The 20,993-nt window shown below is 39.6% G+C and overlaps 1 protein-coding gene across 2 annotated transcripts; it reads right to left on the bottom strand.

Annotated features, from left to right (window-relative positions):
• Positions 1–243: 243 nt before the first annotated feature.
• Positions 244–19,043, bottom strand: LOC117989075 (putative inorganic phosphate cotransporter). Of its 2 annotated transcripts, XM_034976378.2 has the most exons (10): positions 17,149–17,299; positions 13,091–13,215; positions 9,029–9,208; positions 6,137–6,275; positions 5,470–5,690; positions 4,889–5,038; positions 4,378–4,510; positions 3,892–4,016; positions 3,326–3,445; positions 244–2,384 (listed from the first exon to the last, which is right to left on the bottom strand). In XM_034976378.2, exons 1-10 carry the CDS (start codon positions 17,177–17,179, stop codon positions 2,199–2,201), a joined length of 1,410 nt encoding a protein of 469 aa, XP_034832269.1. In that variant the 5' UTR covers positions 17,180–17,299; the 3' UTR covers positions 244–2,198. The 2 variants fall into 2 exon arrangements, with proteins under 2 accessions (XP_034832269.1, XP_069359747.1); XM_069503646.1 differs by lacking the exons at positions 244–2,384; positions 17,149–17,299 and adding an exon at positions 19,022–19,043 and having other exon boundaries at positions 2,764–3,445.
• Positions 19,044–20,993: the final 1,950 nt, after the last annotated feature.

The raw sequence follows: 20,993 nt of genomic DNA, 5'->3' as shown, positions 1-20,993 counted from the left end.
TCCCGTTGACTTAGAATCATGAAACTTGGCAGGTAGGTCTTATAAAACAAATAAAGGAAAAATCTAAAAGCCGTTTATTACAAAAAAACGTGTTCATGAAAAAACTAAGTAATTTCAACTTTCAAAGTAAGATTATTTTACCAAGTGGGAAATTATATGAAAGGGCTTTATCTAGTAGATTCTAAAACAATTTTTTTATTTAAAAACCAGTATGTATAAGAAAGCTAATGGAAATTTAAATAGTATTAAAAATCAACAACATTTTTCAATTTTTATTTTATTAAATTTACAAGTTTAAATATTTACATTACAAGAACAATACTGAATTTTATCACTGTATCTAAATTATTTATATACATTCATACTTACTAATACTATAAATGCGAAAATGTGTCTGTCTGTTTGTTTATCTGCTACTTTTTCACGGCCCAACCGATTTTGATAGAAATGGTACAAGACAGTTTGCATCCCTGAAACGGACATAGGTTAGGTACTTTTTGTCCCGGGAAATCAATGAGTTCCCACGAGATTGTCAAAAAAACCAAAATCTAGGTACGCGTGCGAAGCCGCAGACACCATAATATTATAGTAAGTTTATCATTATTATGAGTAATAGGTTCTTGGATTGTAGTAATAAAATGATGTGAAGTTTTGTATAGCGGTAGTTTATGGGACTAGAATAAAGAAAATATTAAAGAGAATATTAAAAAAAAACTAATTCTTTCGTTATTTTTAACATAATTAATTATTAACGTCACGCTGTACGGAAGGCGATTAATGACGTCACAAGGCGTAAACGACAAATATTTAACATAAAAATATTTTCCCACAGAATTTGCTCTATTTTTAACCGACTTCAAAAAAGGAGGAGGCTCTCAATTCGTCGGATTTTTTTTAATGTATGTTCCCCGATTACTCGAATACGCCTGGACCGATTTTGAAAATTCTTTTTTAGTTTGAAAGGGTATACTTCAAAGGTGGTCCCATTTATATTTGGTAAAGATCTAATGAACATCTTCGAAGATAGATAATGGAACTCCTCAACGGATAACAGTAAATTGCTCGCGATCAGTGTAATAGCTTAGTAAACAGTAGACTTTTAACGAGGCATAGCATCGCGAAAAATCATGATTTTTAAATTATTCTATTCAATAATGAATTCTAGCCCCATAAGCTACCGCTATACAAAACATCACATCATTTTATTACTACAATCCAAGACCCTATTTAGGACTCTTATTGTCTTAACTATTTACAAGAATTTATTAATTATGGTACCTAAGTTAAATTAGGCTAGATTTTAAACTAATTTTAAATAATATTTTAAAATTTTTAGCTAGGTTTTATCCATAAATAATTTTATCCATAAAAAAACCAGCCAAGTGCGTGGCGGGCCACGCGCAGTGTAGGGATCCGTAGTCAAATGTTTGCTGGGTCAGCTAGTATAACAATAAATCAATCTTAACTAAATGAAACGAATAGGATTACGATCAAACACAAATACAATAGATACAATAAAACTACAATATACATTAATATGCAACTCATAATAATATTATCTACGTACAATAATTAACCCCGAAAAACAGATATACCTAACTCCTTAACCTGTGAACCCTACTTAGCCATCATAGTTTTCCTTTAAAATTGATTATATAATATTATACCTACTACTGCTGTGAATTTTTACGTTTCTATATACTACCATTTGGCTGGTAGAGGGGGGAACACTTGACTCTAATAAAAATTGGCACTTTAAAACATCATATTTTACAAAGGGATCTAGAAATCAAAAAATAATGTTCCCACACCCACAGTATTTTTAAAAGACCTATTCAACGATACCCCACACTATGGGGTAGACGAGAAAAAAAAATCCCCATTTTACATGTAGGGGAGCTACCCTAAAAAAATATTTATTACAATTTTACTTCACCACTTTGTCGGCGTGATTAATATTTATACCCATGCCAAATTACAGATTTGTAGCACTAATAATCCCTGAGATTAACCGATGACGGACGGACGGACTAACGGACGGACATGGCGAAACTATAAGGGTTCCTTGTTTACTACGGAACCCTAAAACCTGCTTTTGAACTTGAGGAAATATCACAGAACCTTTATGGTACGGGCCCACTATTGGGATCCGGAAAATTACAATAGTTCAAAAATTTTATTAAATTATAATATTATTTTCATATCTCCAGATACTTATTACTTTTATCCTGTGGGCTACTTGGCGCTTTCTCCTCGTCCTCGGCTTGGGGCACAGCATTCCACGTCTGCGTCTCGCACGAGCCGAAGATGACGAAGAACAGGTTGAAGGAGAAGTAAATAGCAGATGACACGTAGAACACGATGCGCCACTGGTGAGGATCCGTCTGGAATGATGAGTTGATTCACTGTAGCCTTTCACAAGTTTACCCATGACTGGGATCTCACTTGATGGTAAGTGATGACGCAGTCTAAGATGGAAGCGGGCTAGCCTGGAAGGGGTACGGCAGTTTTTATTAAACCCATACCCCTTTGGTGTTTACACGGCATCATGCCTATAGCTAGCGACCATGTCTCGGATCCATATTATGTCATCCTACCCTTCGGATACGGAACCCTAAAAATGAATTCACCTCATCGTGGAGCATAGCGCCGGCCGCAAGGGGCGCGACGATGGAAATGCAGTTGGCGAAGCAGTTGGTGATGCCCATCAGAGTGCCCGCGAAGTTAGGGGCCATGTCGATATGCACCAGCTGCAACATAGTTATTTACCTCATCGTGGAGCATAGCGCCGGCCGCAAGGGGCGCGACGATGGAAATGCAGTTGGCGAAGCAGTTGGTGATGCCCATCAGAGTGCCCGCGAAGTTAGGGGCCATGTCGATATGCACCAGCTGCAACATAGTTATTTACCTCATCGTGGAGCATAGCGCCGGCCGCAAGGGGCGCGACGATGGAAATGCAGTTGGCGAAGCAGTTGGTGATGCCCATCAGAGTGCCCGCGAAGTTAGGGGCCATGTCGATATGCACCAGCTGCAACATAGTTATTTACCTCATCGTGGAGCATAGCGCCGGTCGCAAGGGGCGCGACGATGGAAATGCAGTTGGCGAAGCAGTTGGTGATGCCCATCAGAGTGCCCGCGAAGTTAGGGGCCATGTCGATATGCACCAGCTGCAACATAGTTATTTACCTCATCGTGGAGCATAGCGCCGGTCGCAAGGGGCGCGACGATGGAAATGCAGTTGGCGAAGCAGTTGGTGATGCCCATCAGAGTGCCCGCGAAGTTAGGGGCCATGTCGATATGCACCAGCTGCAACATAGTTATTTACCTCATCGTGGAGCATAGCGCCGGCCGCAAGGGGCGCGACGATGGAAATGCAGTTGGCGAAGCAGTTGGTGATGCCCATCAGAGTGCCCGCGAAGTTAGGGGCCATGTCGATATGCACCAGCTGCAACATAGTTAGGTATGCATGAGTACAATATAGATTACACAGTTGGCAGTTACATTGAAAAAAGCCACCCTACTTAAATTCCATTGGACAATATTTTTTTTTAATTTTTGTATGTTTTGCTGGCAATCCTCCGCCATGGTTTGTGGAGACTTTGTATATAGCTTAACACGGCATTTTTTAACCTTATTATTTTTGGATTGTCATAAAACAGGTTCTTTTTTTGTACTGTAATCATGATTTCTAAGCTAAAGCCTTACATTTTTTACCTTATTCTATTCAAACTGATATTTATATGCACAATTATCTAATGACAAAAAAATTGCAAAGCGGTCCAGAAATCTCGAAGAAATCGGTTTACCTACAAAAATCTTTTGTAGGTCTTTGCAAATTTTTTTTTTGCTGTTTGCATTGTATGCCAAATGAATCATATAGTGTTATCTTACCATGAATCCAGTGTAGTGTCCCGCGTTGAGGCCGACGACGACGGTCAGGAGACCGACAGCCAGCGCCACGTGACCCGCCGGCACGTACGACAGGCCGATGAGGGCCAGCGCTGGGCCCCACTGGCCTAGAGCAAGCAAGGTAAAGGATTATAGCGAGGAAAAGTCCTCGGGGTACATTTTTGTCTGTTAAAATAATAAAGAAAGAAAGAAACATTTTTTTTTAAATAACGCACACAAGTGACTAAAAGCACCCCGTATAAAAAGTCTCCCGAATAGCCGGACCGCAAGTACGGGGGAGTCCTCGAAAATAATACAACTGACGTTTCAAGGCACAGCAACGCACGCACCATTTTAAAATAAACGGATGGACATAGCTTCGTTTATCCCGGAAAATCAAAGAGTTCCCAAGAGACTTTTAGGAACCTAAATCCACAAAGACGAAGTCACACCTGGTTTCGAATAAAACGCTTTGACTTCGGTATTTACCTATAGAGTTGGACAGTTTCCTGGACGCCGTGATACTGAGCCACTTCTTCTTCAGGATGTAGTCGGACATGAAGCCGATCGGGAAGCTTAGTATGTACATGGCTAAGTATGGCAGTGCGGACATTACGCCATTCTGAAATACATAAAATAAGTAAATAAATATTCTGTTATTTTTTGGATCATAATACAGGTTGACGCGATATGAAACTAAGACAGACTACACAATGATCTCACTAGATGGCACCACAAGCATCTTCAATCACTTACTATGAAAACTGAATCACGCTAACGAAGTTTTAATCCCAGAAGACCAATATAATATCAAGTTTCAAGATGTACAATGGTTGGACCAACTGGGTTCTGCATGCATGACACCCGCTTAGAGGAAAATCTTCCTATTGTTACAGTCAAGCTTATGAAAAATTGCGAGATGAACGCCAGAGACGTGAAGATCCGCCTTCCAAAGGCGTTGGGAGTTTCTTTGTGAATGCAAGCAAGTAACCATGCTTACCGCTTTGATATCCACGCCCAGCACTTGCTTCATGTAAGACGGCATCTCCGTCATGAGGGTCCAGAAGCCCCAGTTCTGGCCGCAGTGGGTTACGATCAGCGAGATGAACGGCAGAGAAGTGAAGATCGCCTTCCAGGGCGTTGGGAGTTTCTGTGCAATACAAGCAATATTATTTGTGACTTGAAGACTTTAGGCGATATATTCGGTCGGGAAAAATATAATTCCTTGATCATCAATGTCAACCAATAACCAACCCATTACTTCTGAGCATAGATCTCCTCACAGAATAAGAAGGGTTTACTCCGTAATCTGCCAGTCTGGTCAAGTGCGGATTGGTAGACTAAACACACCCTTGATGTGATGGACTCTCAGGCATGCAGGTTTCCTCACGATGTTTTCCTTCATCGTTAAAGCGAGTAATATTTAATTTCTTAAAAATGCACATAACTCTGATAAGTTAGAGGTGAGTGCGCGGGATCTTTAAATCCCCCCCCCCCCCCCCCCAAACAGGAGGCTGACGTCTTAACCACTCAGCTATCTCTCCTTAATTTATTAATCATTACTTCTGGAGAAAGGCTTACCTTATGTTCAGTTCCAACATGCCCCAAAGAGTTCTGGATGTACATCTTCTCATCTTCCCCTATCATCCGGGAGGTATGGGGGGAGTCTGATCCGAGGAACACGTAGGCTACGACCCAGAGCACGCCCAGGGTTCCGTTGGCGTAGAAGATGGCCGGCCAGCCCCACGCAGCTGCGATGAAGCCTGACACCATCAGCTGGAGAGCAGTTCCTAGTTGAGCACCTGGTAAGAAAGTTGATTTATTATTACGGCAGGTTTTAAATTTATAGACTAGCGCTTGGCTGCTATCAGACTTGCTGGCAAGTGATGACGCAGCTTAAGATGGAGCGCGCTTAGCTAGAAGATGCCTATGAAGGTACCCATATTATAAAATTGGAGGGGAAAACTGTTGACGGAAGGGTGTTCCATATTAACTTAGCGTTCCGAAGTCGAATCGAAGAAGAAAATGTCAAAAATGTGAAAATGAAAGTCCGTGGAATTTGATGTCTCCTACCCATCTAATGGAAGGTTCTTCAACTCTGCACTTTCCGGTGCGAGATCGCCATTCTAGCACCTTGGGACCCCAACGTTTATCACTCATCGTCGATTGTAAAATCTGATACTAACCTAATTTAAGTTGATAATGCATGTCAACCAGTTAGTTTCTCGTTTTATTTAGGTCTTCTAACCTGCGTAAATCAATGTGCTCAGTCGACTCTTCTCCTCCAGCGGCACCCACTTGCCGATGAGGTTGTGCACGGAGGGGAACAGCAACCCTTGCGACAGCCCCTGCAGCACGCGACATGCGCATACAAGTTGCCATCCACCCTGAAAAGTGGGACATTTTATATTCATTACCATCGTCAGCCTGTGGAGTGTGGACGTCCACGGCTGGAATATATTCCCTAATGACTGGCAAAATACCCGTTCTTCCTTGTTCAGTCCCTTCCCGCAACCCTACGTCTACCTACTCTAAGAAATTAGCAATTGGGATAAGCCAGGGTGTGGTGGTGAAAAAAGAGTGTTATTTAGCAATTGGGATAAGCCAGGGTGTGGTGGTGAAAAAAGAGTGTTATTTAGCAATTGGGATAAGCCAGGGTGTGGTGGTGAAAAAAGAGTGTTATTTAGCAATTGGGATAAGCCAGGGTGTGGTGGTGAAAAAAGAGTGTTATTTAGCAATTGGGATAAGCCAGGGTGTGGTGGTGAAAAAAGAGTGTTATTTAGCAATTGGGATAAGCCAGGGTGTGGTGGTGAAAAAAGAGTGTTATTTAGCAATTGGGATAAGCCAGGGTGTGGTGGTGAAAAAAGAGTGTTATTAGCAATTGGGATAAGCCAGGTGTGGTGGTGAAAAAAGAGTGTTATTTAGCAATTGGGATAAGCCAGGGTGTGGTGGTGAAAAAAGAGTGTTATTTAGCATTGGGATAAGCCAGGGTGTGGTGGTGAAAAAAGAGTGTTATTTAGCAATTGGGATAAGCCAGGGTGTGGTGGTGAAAAAAGAGTGTTATTTAGCAATTGGGATAAGCCAGGGTGTGGTGGTGAAAAAAAGAGTGTTATTTAGCAATTGGGATAAGCCAGGGTGTGGTGGTGAAAAAAGAGTGTTATTTAGCAATTGGGATAAGCCAGGGTGTGGTGGTGAAAAAAGAGTGTTATTTAGCAATTGGGATAAGCCAGGGTGTGGTGGTGAAAAAAGAGTGTTATTTAGCAATTGGGATAAGCCAGGGTGTGGTGGTGAAAAAAGAGTGTTATTTAGCAATTGGGATAAGCCAGGGTGTGGTGGTGAAAAAAGAGTGTTATTTAGCAATTGGGATAAGCCAGGGTGTGGTGGTGAAAAAAGAGTGTTATTTAGCAATTGGGATAAGCCAGGGTGTGGTGGTGAAAAAAGAGTGTTATTTAGCAATTGGGATAAGCCAGGGTGTGGTGGTGAAAAAAGAGTGTTATTTAGCAATTGGGATAAGCCAGGGTGTGGTGGTGAAAAAAGAGTGTTATTTAGCAATTGGGATAAGCCAGGGTGTGGTGGTGAAAAAAGAGTGTTATTTAGCAATTGGGATAAGCCAGGGTGTGGTGGTGAAAAAAGAGTGTTATTTAGCAATTGGGATAAGCCAGGGTGTGGTGGTGAAAAAAGAGTGTTATTTAGCAATTGGGATAAGCCAGGGTGTGGTGGTGAAAAAAGAGTGTTATTTAGCAATTGGGATAAGCCAGGGTGTGGTGGTGAAAAAAGAGTGTTATTTAGCAATTGGGATAAGCCAGGGTGTGGTGGTGAAAAAAGAGTGTTATTTAGCAATTGGGATAAGCCAGGGTGTGGTGGTGAAAAAAGAGTGTTATTTAGCAATTGGGATAAGCCAGGGTGTGGTGGTGAAAAAAGAGTGTTATTTAGCAATAATGACAGGCAAAGCGGTTTTAAAAGTTTAGCGTTTTGCTACAGTACGGCAAATAAATAGGAGAAGTAGGATTTGGTCCAATGACAGTACTATAATGAAGATCTCCCTGGCGTAGTGGTAAGCACTATGGTCTTATTAGTGGGAGGTCCCGGGGTCTATTCCTGACAAGGGTTTTGGAATTTTAAAATTTCTAATTCTCTGGTCTGGTCTGGTGGGAAGCTTCGGCCGTAGCTAGTTACCACCCCACAAGCTAAGCCCGTGCGGCCAAGTGAATTTGCGTTCCAGTACGATGCCGTGTAGAAACTAAAAGGGGCATGGGTTAAATAAAAACTGCCATACTCCTTCTAGGTTAGCTCGCTTCCATCTTAGACTGCATCATCACATACCACCAGGTGAGATTGCAGTCAAGGGCTAACTTGTATCTAAATAATAAAATAATAATAAATCTCATATTTATGTCATTGTACCTAAACGGTTTTGTTTTTTTTTAACAATCGTGAACAATGGAGATAAGAAAACATTTAAAACGTGACTAATTACTATAATGCGTGATACACCTACCTATTTATTATTATCGAAGGAAAACATCGTGAGGAAACCTGCATGACTGAGAGTTCTCCATAATATTATTACCAATTCTCAAGGGTGTGTGTAGAGTCTGTCTATATTTGACCAGCATATTGGACTATTGCCCTAATCCTTTTCATTCTGAGAATAGGTCCGTGCTCAGTAGATCGGGTTGAGATGATGATGACAGAGATGATATAGCCCTTATAGCTTACGTAATAAGAAATGATGGGTGTGAACAGAGAGACAGCAGAGACAACATTCATGTAGATGTTGACCAGCACTATGCCATCAATCTGGTCACTGCGGTTACAGGCGGATATAACCCCTATAACATACGTAATAAGAACTAATATAGATTATGGCCAGCATCGCATCGCCAAACCTAGCCACCAGGGATCTGCGGGCTGATGTAGCCCCTATTGCTTACGTTATAAGAACCATTCGGAATAAGCAGTAACATAGTGCAGTTGGTGTCAATGCAGATCACGACCACCCGGCCCTGACAGCCCGTGATCTGCATGCTAATATAGCCCCTATAGCTTACGTTATAAGAATCAATGCAATTTTTACCAGCGCCATACTGCCAAACCTAGCTATCAGGGATTGTAGGCTAATATAGTCCTTATAGCTTACGTAATAAGAGCCGATGGGTATGAGCAGCGACACCGCAGAGTTGACGCCGATACAGATGGTGACTAGCACCATGCCTCCGAACTTGGCCGCCAGCTCGCCCCCAGGGATCTGCAGGATGATGTAGCCCCAGAAGAAGGAGGACAGGATCACACTCTGGGTCTGCATGTTCCAGTCGAAGGACTGTGAATAGAAAAAGTAAATTTTGTTAGCGCTTGTCTATCGGTCTTCTAGGCAGGCAGGAGAAACCCTGCTATAGAATAGAATAAAATAGAATAGAAATATTTTTATTCAACCAATAACCTAATGACAGCATTATTCCTACTACCATCTAGCCAATAGAATAGAAGGGAATAGAATAGAATTTGATTAAATTAAACTTTTACAAGTACTTTTGAACCGTTAAATGCGCGGCAGAAAGTAATGTACATCGAACTTTAGAAAGAGGTAGCAGATTTCTAGAGCATTGTGTCTGTCGTTGAGACCGACAAAACGTCACATAGGTAAGAGTGACAGAGACAACGCTCTACAAAGTCTAAAAGTCATTCTTAAAGCCGATGTAAATTACTTTCTGTCGCGTACTGTACCTACCACTGATTCGGAATGACTTTCCTACCGAGAAGAACCAGCAAGAAGAAAAAAGGATGTCTTGGCCATCACTACCCCTATCATAAATGTGAAAGTGTGTTTGTTTGTTGGTTTGTTGGTTTGTCCTTCAATCACGTCGCAACGGAACAACGGATCGACGTGACTTTTTGCATGGGTACAGTTAAAACCTGGAAAGGGACATAGGCTACTTTTTATACCGGAAAATCAAAGAGTTTCCACGGGATTTTTAAAAACCTAAATCCACGCGTACGAAGTCGCGGGCATTGGATAGTTAAAAATATTGCGATTTCGTTTAACATATCCCGCAGCATCAAATGCGGTGAGTGAGATATTTGGTGACACCAATCTACGTTAAGATAGTATTGTATTTGATCCACTCAAAATAACAATCGGGCAGAAGAGCAGATAACTCCAATGTTTTGTAGATAACAAGTGACACGGGATTTGACATTCTTAATCTGATTAGCCTTTGAACATTTTAAGTTTTGGGAATCAGAAAAAATAATTCTTCAATCGATGTTAAATAACTCTTTTTTTTCAATAACTGTACATTTTGTGTTCTAAGTACCTACTTATTCGCCTTATCTATCGATCGAGCCCTGGATCCAGCTAAACATAGTCCCCACGTTCCCAAATTTTAATTAAAAACCTAGATATTTGGAGCAGTTTTGGGATTTTTTCTATTGACAATAATGGACTCAATTATTGTGTTTCTAATTCAACTTCACGATGAATTTACTTTAGAGAACCAAAAAGCACATACGAGAAAATCACCACCATGTGAACGCTTCGGCCGCGTACGAAACCAGCGTTTCGTAACCAGTTACGTACAGTCAGCAACAAGCTAGGTATGCACCTGTCCATAGTCGCTTGTACTGGCGGGACCAACCCTAGCTTTGTTGCAACCCCTACAAAGAATATTTTGTCTTACTAAAAAACAGCTACGTACGAAGACATTTTGTTCTTTGTTTACCAATAATTCGTAACCTGTACCCATTACTGGTGTTACAACCCTCAGTAATGATAGAATACGACACGGAGTGAGAGGTCGTCAATACGAAATGATAGATTTACTTCAACTGAAATATTATAGTCCGTACAAAATGAGAACTCACTCGCCATTTGTACTGTATGTGTTAACTGTCATGTCAAAAGTGCGGTTCACCTTTAAAAAACAGTGCGACAATATTACTTTACTTGATTGACTGTAATGGTTATAAGTTAATGGTTATAAAACATAAACATAATCTATAGAATTGGGTATTTGACTCCAATTTTTTTATTACTTTATTATAAACTAGCTGATCCCCGCGGCTTCGCCCGCGTAGATTTAGGTTTTTAAAGATCCCGTATAGCCTATGTCACTCAGGAATAATGTAGCTTTCTACTGGTGAAAGAATTTTTAAAATCGGTTCAGTAGTTCTAAAGATTACCCCCTACAAACAAACTTAACGACATTACCTCTTTATATAATATAATACAACGGGCCGTGCAGCAGAAATCGTAATATTTTAATTTCGCCATAACTTCAAAACCAAACGTCCAATTTTAATCATTCAAAGACCAAATATTATCTCCATAAACTGTTCTTAGTGATGAAATCATTTATTTTGATAAGGATTAATAGCATGAGTAAAATAAACGCGTTTAAATGTAGTCCAAAAAAAATTCAAGATTTTTAAATAAAAAAATGGTTGCTGTGCCTCACTCGACATAGATGGGTATAGTGTGTCGCGGACTTTTTTGTAGATATTTATAAGATCTACAATTAATTAGAACATTTTATGGTTCTATCTTTTATAGTTTAGGCAGCGTACGCAAAATAAGTAACTTTTCTGGTTGATTTTTTACACCTTGTGTCCGAAAAACCCAAATATCTTACGGAACCCTATTTTTTTCCAAAATAAAATATAGCCTATGTTACTCGTGGATAATGTAGCTTTCGAATGGTGAAAGAATTTTTAAAATCGGTCCAGTAGTTTTTGAGCCTATTCAGTACAAACAAACAAACAAACAAACAAACAAACAAACAAACAAACAAACAAAGTTTTCCTCTTTATAATATTAGTGTAGATGTAGATGTAGACAAGGATAAAAATAATGACGTAAACTGAAAAAAATATTTAAATTCATCAAATAACAAAAAAGTTATAAGCATTTAAATATTTCTGATTAGACAGAGATAGCGATATAGAATTTTGACGTTACACCTCACTAATGCCATAGTAACTTCGTGCGGTTTCATACAAATTTTCGTTATGCGAGAAAGGGATAGTAAATATAAATCTTTGCTGGATTTAAATATTTTTTTTAGCGTACGTCATTATTTTTATGCTAGTTTATAATAAAGTAATAATATTTATCAAATTCAAAAGTAGGATAATACCCAATTGGGTAAAATAGAAGTTTTTTTTTTTTTTAATTAAAAATCATCGGAAATCCTCCGATTTGTGTCAGAATAGGAGTTGAGTAGGAGGTTAAAAAATGTCAATTTGAACTTTTCCAATAAAATACTTTTGAATCTTCTGTCACATGGACAAATGCAACTCGAAATGAGAAAACTTGTGAAATAAAATTTGTGCAACATCAATTTTTCTTTTTCCGTAATATTTCAAATTCATAAAATAACTGTAATAAGTTTTAGACAAATAATTTAACTATTGGAGATAATTTTATATAGGCCGTGAAAGGCTAGCGGACAGACAGACAGACAGATAGACAGACACACTTTCGCATTTATAATATTAGTATGGATTATAAATGTGAAAGTGTGGATGTTTGTTACTCAATCACTCAAAAACTACTGGATGGATTTGGCTGAAATTTGAAATGGAGATAGATTATACCCTGGAGAGTGACATAGGCTACTTTTTATCCCGGAAAATCAAAGAGTTCCTGCGGGATTTCGAAAAACGTAAATCCACGCGGACGAAGTCGCGGGCATCAGCTAGTATCTACTACATATTTTGTAGTACAAAGCACTTGATCGATTTTCTAAAAATTATCTTATCTTTAGCATAAAAAGAAAAGATGTATCTATCTAATTTATACAAAAATGAGGCAGATCACCTTATCATTGATACACATCGTAGTAACTACAATACCTACCTAACTATAAAATAAAATCCCATCTCCGTCTGTCCATCCGTTCGATTAATCATGCAGTTTTGGCCAGTAGATTAAAACAGATTTAAACTTTTGTCTGCTTATCTGTTTGTCTATCTGTCTGTCCGTTGCTTCAAACAACGGAAGTTCGAGGACTTGGCGTCATAAAGCCTTAAAAAATATGTTCACGACAGGTCGACATGGCAATAGGGGTATAAGGTGAGTCGTGGAGGGTGGGGGGACGCCTCACACACACGCGCTATACCACACCAGGTGAGTGCGGGCGCTGTGCGGGTGTGCGGGGCATCCCCATCCCGATTGCTATGTCGACCTGTCGCGAAAGATACGTACATTGTCCTGGTCCCTGTCCGACATGGCGACGATCGCCATGCTCATGTTGACTCGCATCGAGAACGCCAGCACCAGCGCCAGGAACAGCATGAGCACCTGCACATGGCGCACCCCCAGCACCGAGCCTGCAAACATCCTTTTTTTTTTTTTTTTTTTTTTATACGGGGTGTTATTAGAACGCGACAATGACTCTATCGAGTGTCTTGTTTTGGACGGTACCAGAGGGCGAGGAAGGCCGCCCATGCGATGGACAAACCAAATTAAACCATGAGCATCATCATCTTGCTTGAGTGTACCAGGCTGTTGACCAGCAGGGACAAGTGGCGAATGCTCATCAGACGTACAGCCTTTTTTTTATTCAGATACAAGTTAACCCTTGACTGCAACCTCACCTGGTGGTAAGTGACAATGTAGTCTAAGATGGAAGCGGGTAGTTTTTAATAAACCCATGCCCCTTTGGTTTCTACACGGCATCGTACCGGAACGCTAAATCGCTTGGCGGTACGGCCTTGCTGGTAGGGTGGTAACTAGCAACGGCCGAAGCCTCCCACCAGACCAGACCAGCAATTTAGAAATTATAAAATTCCAAATCCCCGCCAGGAATCGAACCCAGGGCCTCCCGCTGATAAGACCACAGCGCTTACCACTGTTCATAGACGTTGTGTCGTGATGACCACGACCACTCTGCCAAGAGTGTAACGACGAACAAGAATTACAATGCTAGCAAAAAATGAAGACAGGTGGAAAAGCTAGTTATATTATATGAGACTAATTCTTTTAATTATTTCTTTGTTAATTTTTTATAAGTAATTTTTATGTAACATAATATTGTGATATTATCTTCAATGTAAGTTGTAGTTTAGTAAATTTTTGACCTTTTGAAATGTTTAAATATTCTAGAACTCATGTTCTTTAGTATATATTTGCATGTCTTTGCGTGGCAAAATATGTAGTGGTATTATTTAAGTGAATTTTGTAAAACATCATGTAAACCTACATTTGAGCAAATAAAGATTGATTTGATTTGATTTGATTTGTAAACATATTATAAACAACTTAGGTACCTATCTACAGCTCAACCCGCGAATCATTCCACGTTGGTTTTACCTTAGTTTTTGTAACAATTCACGTTAAATTAAGTGCCCATAAAACAGATGAAGTCACGTGCAACATATATTTGGTAAAAAGATAGCTTGCATTCTAGAGACGGGTATAGCATAGTGTATCCCTAAAACAAAAGAATAAGAAGAAAAAGGTCACTGGTCAATAGACATAAGTGCTTCTCTGTCTACTTTTACTCTCTTTTTCTCTTTATTGTAAATGTTTTTGGTACAAATTAAATTAAAAGAGTTTCCACGGGATTTTGACAAGTCCTAAACCCAGGCGGACATCAGCTGCTAGCTCACAGTATTTTAAGTTTTGTAGAGTATTTTATAATTCATCATCATCAGTCAGTCAGTGAATCAGCACGATCAGCTATATTTATACATAGTACTAACGTATGTGCCGTCACACCTATTAGGTACCTAGCAACAATCAATTAGTTACGAGACCAGAACTGCTCTGTTATCAGTCCTTTGCCCGATACCGCAGAAGCAATCAACCTGGAGGGAATGCCTCAGTAACGGCTCTTAGCATGTCTAACTACACAATAATATGTGTTCCTATTGTATAGCTCGAATACCTAATTAAGATCCGTATACTGAAACGTGGACCAACGATAGATTAATTCCAAGAACATATTATGTCCTCTTGAACTAATTATCTAGCTTCAATAGCTCAACGGTTGAGGAGCGGACTGACTTCCGAAAGGTTGACGGTTCTAACCTCATCCGTTGCAGTATTCTCGTACCTACTTTTAGCACAAGCTTTACGCTTAGTTGGAGGGGAAAGGGGAATATTAGTCATGATTCATCATTATCATCATCATCATCATCATCATTAGCCTATGGACGTCCACTGTTGGACATAGGCCTTCCCTAAAGAGCGCCGCCACACCCGGTCCTCAGCCTTCCTCATCCAGCCACTTCCCGCAGCCTCTTTATATCGTCGGTCCATCGTGCTGGAGGGCGTCCCACACTACGCTTGCTTAAACGCGGTCTCAAGGACTTTCCGGCTCCAACAGCCATCGCTTCTACGACAGGCATGACCTGCCCACTGCCACTTCAGCTTGCTAATAGTTTGGGCTATGTCAGTGACATCGGTTCTCCTGCGGATCTCCTCATTTCGGATCTTATCCCTCAGGGAAACTCCTAACATAGCCCTCTCCATAGCTCGCTGAGCGTGTTGAATTAGTGAACAAGACCGTTTGTCAGTGTCCACGTTTCAGCACCATAGGTGAAGACGGGAAGAACTGTCATGATTAGCATGGTTAATATTCTTTAAAAAAAAATTTGATCACGGCGGCGGGCAATCTCGACGAAGTAATAAAGACTAAAGATAGACCAAGAAATTGTCAGTATCTGTTCGGAGTAGAGATTATATTGGTGGTGTTCACAGAGAAATCAACCTCAAGAGTACGCATATACAAGGTTTTGCATGAAAACAAAAGCCTTCGCTGTCCGACCGTCTGTCTGTCAGCGGGCCGTATCTCTTGAACCGTTATAGGTAGAGAGTTGAATCTTTTATAAAATCTATTGCCGCTATAACAACAAATAATAAACATTTCAAAATCAGCGCTATGAAAATTAAAAAAAAAATTAAAAAGTGTTAATTCTAGTCAGATGGCACGGAACCCTTCGTGCGCGATTCCGACTCGCACTTGACCGGATTTTTTTATTCACTAATGAGTATTGAGGGTATAAGTTTTTAAATCATTGTGTGATTTTCATATTCTTACGAGTAAAAACATAATTTACTGCACCTGAATATTAATTAACCTCGAGGATTTTTAGCGCAAAATTCCTTTACATTAAAAATATTATTATCTCCATTACGTCATATTCTTTCATCAAAACATCATCATGCAAATATCTACACATACCAACTACATGAATCTAATTCAAGATTTTTTATTAAGTATAAACAATTTTTGTACCTACCATACCTAATGTATGTAGTCTATTTAAAATTTAAATGAACATTTTTATTTCAGCAACTGTAGTGGCATTTTAATTATCTATATTAGTAATTTTGAAATACTATCAAAATGTAACTCGTTTTGCTGGCTTCATATTAAACAAGGTTAAGTAAAAAATTCTTTAAAAAAATAATTAGCAATTTCGCGCTCAATTGCAATTGTGATAGTACCAGTTACTTGTAGGTATAGTATGCGACAGGTTGAGATGACAATCGGAGTGGGGAGGACCCGCACACCCGCACAGCCCCCGCGCTAGCCCGGTGCAGGGTAGCGCGGGTGACGTGCGGTTGTGCGGGAACGCCCTCGCCTCATACCCCGATTGCCATCTCGACCTGTTGCGTACTATACTCATACCAATTCGCGGACCCTTACGAAGCGATTCACTTCCTCGTTTTTTTCAAAAGACGAGTGAAGAGCAGGCACTTTGTAGGCAGAGACGCTCTACCATACCCTATTAGCAGTGGCGTGCACAGGGTTTGAAGCCAGGGTAGGCACTAGTTAAGTAAGAGCCTGTTTACTGGCAGGTCATTATGAAAAATATGCATTGAGCTATTCAACTGGGGTAAGCAGTGCATTTATGCCTCTATGACCTGCACGCCACTGCCTATTAGGTATTTGGTTTGATTGCATTCAAGCGCAAACCTTTTTTAAACTAAAATATTAGACATGCGCAGTATAATATTCAAAAAACATAATAATAATAATCGAATAAAAAAGCCCCTTTCAACGAGTTTCAAAATTCAAATAAATTCAAAAGTCAAATAATTTATTCAAAATAGGTAATAAATTACACTTTTTGATGGTCGGATGGGATTTGTAAATTATTGTGGTGATAATTATTATTACGCGAACTTAAAGCTAAAGCTACGAGGGTTCCAAACGTGCCTCGGTCTGAGAAGAGCCCACAACAAACTCAGGGAAAAAGGAAGTCACTACCTTTAACCAAGAAAACACTAACAATATTGTAAAAAAAACTCACTCGGTTTTTTAATCACAACCTCAACTACCATTTTTTTTTTTCAGTTCAAAAATCACTGACCAAATCTAAAACTTTGATTTCGAAAATCGATCGATTAAATTCGATCGATATTTTGCGCAATCGCTGCGCGTGCGCCCTGCACTCTTGTGAACACAGCACTCAATTTTATTGATAGTTTTTTCATAATCAGGCTATGTTTCCATTATATGCCGTTATTTAACATTGTCACACGTCTTTTTCGGTCGAGGGTTCGATGTTTAGATACAAATTTTTTACACTAATTTAAGTATTAGATAACTTAATGGTTAAAACGTAGCCTTCTTTTCGGGAGGCCTCTAACACTTTGGAGTTATATGCTTTCCAAGCAATTAAAGCTTGGAGTTTCTCTACGTGATCAAATCAGAAATATGAGGAAATCCGTAGGAAAGCTAGAGTAACCGACGTAGCTCAACGGGTTGCGACGCTGAAGTGGCAATGGGCAGAAGGCACATAGTTCGGAAAACCGATAGATATGGGGTCTCAAGGTCCTGGAATGGCGACCTCACACCGGAAGACGCAGCGTTGGAAGACCCCCCACTAGGTGGACAGACGACATCAGACGAGTTGCAGGGAGCCGCTGGATTCAGGCAGCGCAAGACCGTGGCGTGTGGAAGTCCCTACAAGAGACCTACGTCCAGCAGTGGACGTCTATCGGATGACGATGATGATGATGATGAAGCAATTTAATGTCACGTGCTTTAACGACCTTCTAAATTTTGATGTGGGGCTATTCAACTTGATAACCAATCAAATCCTAAAACGGCTGGGAATGCATTATGCAGTTCTGCTTCAAATATTCACGGGCGGCAGTAATCACTTAACAAGACTAATATAAGGCCTTCTCGTTTCCACGCTGTTCAAAAAGTTTATACAAGTAACACAATTATAACTATCTAAATTTTTTTACTAAAAATAGCGAGCAAACGAGCAGGCGGGTCACCTGATGTTATGTGATTACCGCCGCCCATGAACATTTGCAGCACCAGAGGAACCGCCAATACGTTTCCGGTCTTTTAATAATTTGTTGGTGCGACCTTTAAATAACCTCATGTTGTAATCTAGAGGAAACACCGCCGATGGGCGTTGATTCCACAGTTTGCATGTGCGTGGCAAGAAGGCATCTGGCACAACGGACGGTCGAAGTGCACCAGACCCCCAGGTGGTGAGGGACATTAATTTTCATACAAGTGAAACATAATATTTATTATTTTCAAACGGATTTTTGAAAAGAGCATTCACCAGTTTCTTGCTGCTTCTTCTCGGTAGGAAAGGCATTCCGAACCAATGGTAGATGCAGCTGACGATTCAAAAATACTTGTAAAAGTTTAATTCAATAAATTTTTTTTTTTTTTTTACTTCAATCCTTAAACTATCCGGATACGTTAAACGGTCTTCCGTGGATTTGCACCATCAACTATCTTTAGCCTAAATTCCTCGCATTAAAATATCATTAAAAATTAGAAAATTCTTTAACGACAAAATTAATGAGGTGTACCGCTATTTAAAACACATTTACGAATAGGCCTCCTAATAGTATTAAATTGACTAGTTAATTTTCGAACTAGCCACCGCCCGCGGCTTGGCTCCAATGGGAATTTCAAAAATCAAATCTCATTCCTTGTCTTGTATTAAAAACTAAAACTGTGTGTTTCAACTTAACAGTGACTTTACAGCGGATTGAACAGCATACTAGTATTCGTCCAAAAAGAATCCAATTGGTAACGTTCGTAGTACCGTAGTACCTATTTGTTGGCCGACGTATCGGTACTAACAATGGAAACGCTGAAAGACATTGACATTGAATGTTTAAGTATAAAGCGAGGAAGTAAATTACCCGTCATGGCGTGCTGAGCTCAGGTACTGAGGACTGAGGACTGAGGACTGAGGGAAACACTATGCGACTATGCGATGTGATGAGTGATCAAATCTTACACTTTATTGCAGAAGGCTCAGTCAAACTAATAAGGCCTTGGACTGCAGTAACAAAATGACGCGATTTATAGGGTTCCGTACCTCAAAAGGAAAAACGGAACCCTTATAGGATCACAGATCTAAAAATCTAGCTAGGATAGCCAGTTCTTGATCTTGTAACATTCATAATATTAAGCACTAATTGTTCAAGATCAAACCCATGTATGTGTGTAACTATATGATTGAAAAATAAACGTTTTATTTAAAAAAAAAAAAAAACTTTGTTGTCTGTCTGTCTGTCTGTTTGTCGATCTGTCAAGAAACCTACAGGCTACTTCCCGTTGACCTAGAATCATGAAATTTGGCAGGTAGGTGGGTCTTATAGCTGGCTTTAGGGGAAAAATCTGAAAATCATGAATTTGTAGTTGCATCACACAAAAAAAAATTGTGGTCATAAACTAATAATTAGTATTTTAAATTTTCGAAGTAAGATAACTATATCAACTATATGAAAGGGCTTCACTTGTACATTCTAAAACAGATTTTTATTTATTTTTAGGTATAATGAAATGATTTAGATAATAGTTTTTGATTTATCATGCAAAATGTCAAATAAAAAAAAATACGATTGTAATACGGAACCCTCAGTGCGCGAGTCTGACTTGCACTTGGCTGGTTTTTTTTAATAGTTTATGGGGCACAACCGCACGTGAACCGCGCGGGGTGTGCACGGCGTTCCCTCCCCGATTGTCATCTCGATCTGTCGCGTACTAGTAGTACCTACTGTCTGCGTCACATACCTACTGCCGTTTTAAAATGAGGTAACTTCAAACTAGAGTGTATTTTCCAAACGACGAAACCTCATTACATTAAGTAGGTGCGACTTTATGTATTCAGTCAGTTTTCCTTATCAACTGTTGCTGCTCACTGAGAGAATTATCACTTATCCAAGTTCGATCCAATTCTGTGATTGATTTTATCGTAGATCTATAAAACTAAAGTACTTACTTATTGATTGAAGTCAAAGATTAGCTGACACGCCCTGGTTTCATCATTATCATCAACAACCTGATGATGATGATGAATGAGAATGGCTTAGGCTGTAGTCCGCCACGCTGGCCAAGTGCAGATTGCCAGATTTCACACACATTTGTAAACATTTTGCAGAACGCTCAGGCATGCAGGTTTCCTGACGATGTTTTCCTTCACCATTAAAGCAAGTGCTATAGGTATTATTTTGATTGTCCCCAAAAAGATAGAGGTCGAACCCCCGACCCCCAATAGGAGACTGCGGCCGATACTAATTCTCTTTCAAAGTGCGGTTAACCTAATAGGACATTTGACTGGTTTTAAAAAAAACTAGCTTTTTCTTGGTAGGTAGGTACCTACCTATAACCTACTTGTTTTGTTGCTAGAGATCTCCGATAATACAGAGATCGTGCAAGCTCAATGTTTTAGGTTATGCGATTTAAGCTATATGTTGATGTGCTACTCAGTCAGTTTCTTCTATTGTATATTCAAATGAGATGTTTAAAATACGTATAAACCAAATTTTAATTAATTATTTTATGCAGTTTAAAAATAGCAATTTAGTCAAAATAATGTGTGTGTATGGCGTTGACCTGATGTTTCGTTATTCGTATTCTACCTATAGCTAGTGTATCTGTTACGGGTAATGCTAGAAGATGTAGTAAACCTAGGTTAACACGGGTTTACTTAGTATTAACCAAACGTATTGGGTAAAGTTCGAATAATAAGTAAAATAAATTTTAATTCGGTATTTACCTACCTAGGTAGTTATGTTATGTAGGTACAACTTATGGATAGCTAAGTTGTTAAACTTTAGAACGTGTTACCTACCTAAAGATAATTTAAGCAGGTAAAATTGAAATCTG

The sequence above is a fragment of the Maniola hyperantus genome, chromosome 15, assembly GCF_902806685.2.
Source record: "Maniola hyperantus chromosome 15, iAphHyp1.2, whole genome shotgun sequence".
In the NCBI taxonomy this organism is placed as follows: Eukaryota; Metazoa; Arthropoda; class Insecta; order Lepidoptera; family Nymphalidae; genus Maniola; species Maniola hyperantus.
Note: the sequence above shows the minus strand (reverse complement) of the source record. Positions and strands in the feature narration are given on the sequence as shown.

Coding starts and splice junctions, on each gene's coding strand:
- LOC117989075 (XM_034976378.2), bottom strand. CDS start 17,179: ATGGTAGTTGAGGTTGTGATTAAAAAACCGA. Junction 13,216..17,148: donor GGTTGTGATTAAAAAACCGA/GTGAGTTTTTTT, acceptor GGATGTTTGCAG/GCTCGGTGCTGGGGGTGCGC. Junction 4,511..4,888: donor TGGGCGTGGATATCAAAGCG/GTAAGCATGGTT, acceptor TATGTATTTCAG/AATGGCGTAATGTCCGCACT.